At 32.9% G+C, this 2055-nt stretch overlaps 1 protein-coding gene across 1 annotated transcript; it reads right to left on the bottom strand.

The window, feature by feature from the left end:
* Positions 1–150: 150 nt before the first annotated feature.
* Tsp_13454 (hypothetical protein) lies at positions 151–1974 on the bottom strand. Its single transcript, XM_003368019.1, has one exon. It carries the CDS (start codon positions 1972–1974, stop codon positions 151–153), a length of 1824 nt encoding a protein of 607 aa, XP_003368067.1.
* Positions 1975–2055: the final 81 nt, after the last annotated feature.

Below are 2055 nucleotides of genomic sequence, written 5' to 3'. Positions count from 1 at the left end.
TTTTATGGTCATTTTATGAGTGGCTATATTCATTTCTTAACTTTAAGTTTCCACTATACTCATAATGCCACGTGAGTGCGAAGGAAATTCTGAAATGTCGGTGATGTTCTCCATCTTCCATAAGCTCCATATACTTCAACTGCGATATCTTTACAAAAATTGGACTTTTCCTTCATCTTTGTTCGAATTTTTCATCGTGTGAAAATCACGGTATAGCTTCTTTAAATATCTTTTTTTGTATTTTAATCTTTCAAGTTGCCTTCGACGAGCACACTGCAAATTATACAACTCACCATTAACTAGCTCTATTTCTGCTTCCAGAATTTTCTGTGCTTCTTTTGCTAATAAAAGCTGACTTTTCAATGAATTTTCTTTTTGTACATCTTTTTCATAATAATTTACACCATTTTGCAGTTCTTTCATTTTAGACTTCGACTTTTTGATTTTTTCTTCGGTTTCAGCAATGTTTTTATCTAATTGAATGCTTTCCGTATAAAGCATATCTGCCTTATAGCACAGTTTGTCTAATAACAGTTCTGCTTCGTTGATTTTATGCTCATAATGATGAAAATCACTGAAAGATGGATGAGAGCGTTCATTTGTAAAAATCTTCCTCAAAATGACTGCCATGTTGCTTCTATTTTTCACTAACGTTTCCAAAAGAACCATCAGCGAAGAGTGGGCTTGATTATTGTATTTCAATTTATAATTATTTCCATAAATGTTGCTAAATACACCTTCAGGATTCTTAATAATCGAAGCTATGAGTCGATTATTTTCATTTTGAAGTTGGTCAATTTGCAATTGCAATTCGTGCTTTCTAGCATAATATTTGTTGACGATGAAATTTGAATTTTTCACAGCTTCCTTTTCTCTTTTAACCATGTGTTTCTTTATTTTTTCTTTAATCAAATCAAGTTGTTCCATTTCATGTTGTTTTACTTTTGCCATCTGTGTGATTTGATTCGCACCATAGGAAAGAAATTCACATGTTGTAGTGCATAAATTATTTATAGCTTGATCAAGCGCAACGTTTTCTTCCTCTTCTTCTGTTTGATAGTCGAAGATTAAATTTCCATTGTTTCCGTGAAACATCATTGCCATTTTCACTGCATTCTCTGTTAATTTGACCTTTTCTATCAATTTTGAATTATTGCTTTCCAAATTTCTCAGCTTCGCAATTAATTTTTCATCATCCAATGTGCACTCATCGGTTGTTTTTTCTTCGGTTTTCTGATTGTTGTTCAATTTTTTCAATGCATATCCAAATTGTAAAACACCTGTCATGAACATATGAACAACAAAGCGCAGTTTAGCGTTATTTTCCTCTTGTATTTTGATCTTTTCGTTCAACTCATCCACATCTTTCTTCAGCACTTTGTCAACATCTTCATGGGTTGTTAGCAAATCAACATTCTTATGATGACGAAGCAAATTTTTAAAATTCTCCAACAACCGTGGCAAAGCAATCCCAACAGATGATCTTTGCACTGCATCTTTGCAGTATTCCAGTCCAAGCATTTGCAATACGCTTTCAAATAATGACAAACAGTCGTGCAGCTTTTCAGTAATCCCAATTTTTAACAGTTCTTGTTCTTGATGATCACGCATACACTGACAATATTCAATTATTCTCTTCTCCAGAAGAAGGTGAACATTTTCTTTATGGATATCTTGCTGATTCAATTGATCCAACGCATTTTCTGCTGCCGCTTTGCAGTTTTCTTTGATACTAATAATATCTTTCACTGCTGGTATGATGCGATCGACTTTCTCCAATCCACTCACATTTTCTTGACGAAATTTTGTCAAAATTTTAAAATCACGCTTTGGCAAGTCCTCTTTTCCAATTTCTTTGTGAACAACTGGCACCGAAACTGTTTTCTTTGCCATTCTTCCACTTATCGATAATGCAATCGTTTCCAACTGCTTTACCAAAATACGACCAACATTATTGTTTGTCTTGGTAATCATAAACTTTACTTTAAAATAAATATACTTTTTTAATGTTTGTTTAATTTAAACCAATACGAATGGTGTAACTTAAACTAAACT

The sequence above is a fragment of the Trichinella spiralis genome (genome assembly GCF_000181795.1).
Source record: "Trichinella spiralis strain ISS 195 chromosome Unknown Scfld3257, whole genome shotgun sequence".
In the NCBI taxonomy this organism is placed as follows: Eukaryota; Metazoa; Nematoda; class Enoplea; order Trichinellida; family Trichinellidae; genus Trichinella; species Trichinella spiralis.
The sequence above is the reverse complement of the archived record's forward strand: the minus strand, read 5'-3'. Positions and strand labels throughout refer to the sequence as shown.

Bases quoted from the DNA above. Each gene is read 5' to 3' on its own strand.
- Tsp_13454 (XM_003368019.1), bottom strand. From the start codon at position 1,974: ATGATTACCAAGACAAACAATAATGTTGGTCGTATTTTGGTAAAGCAG.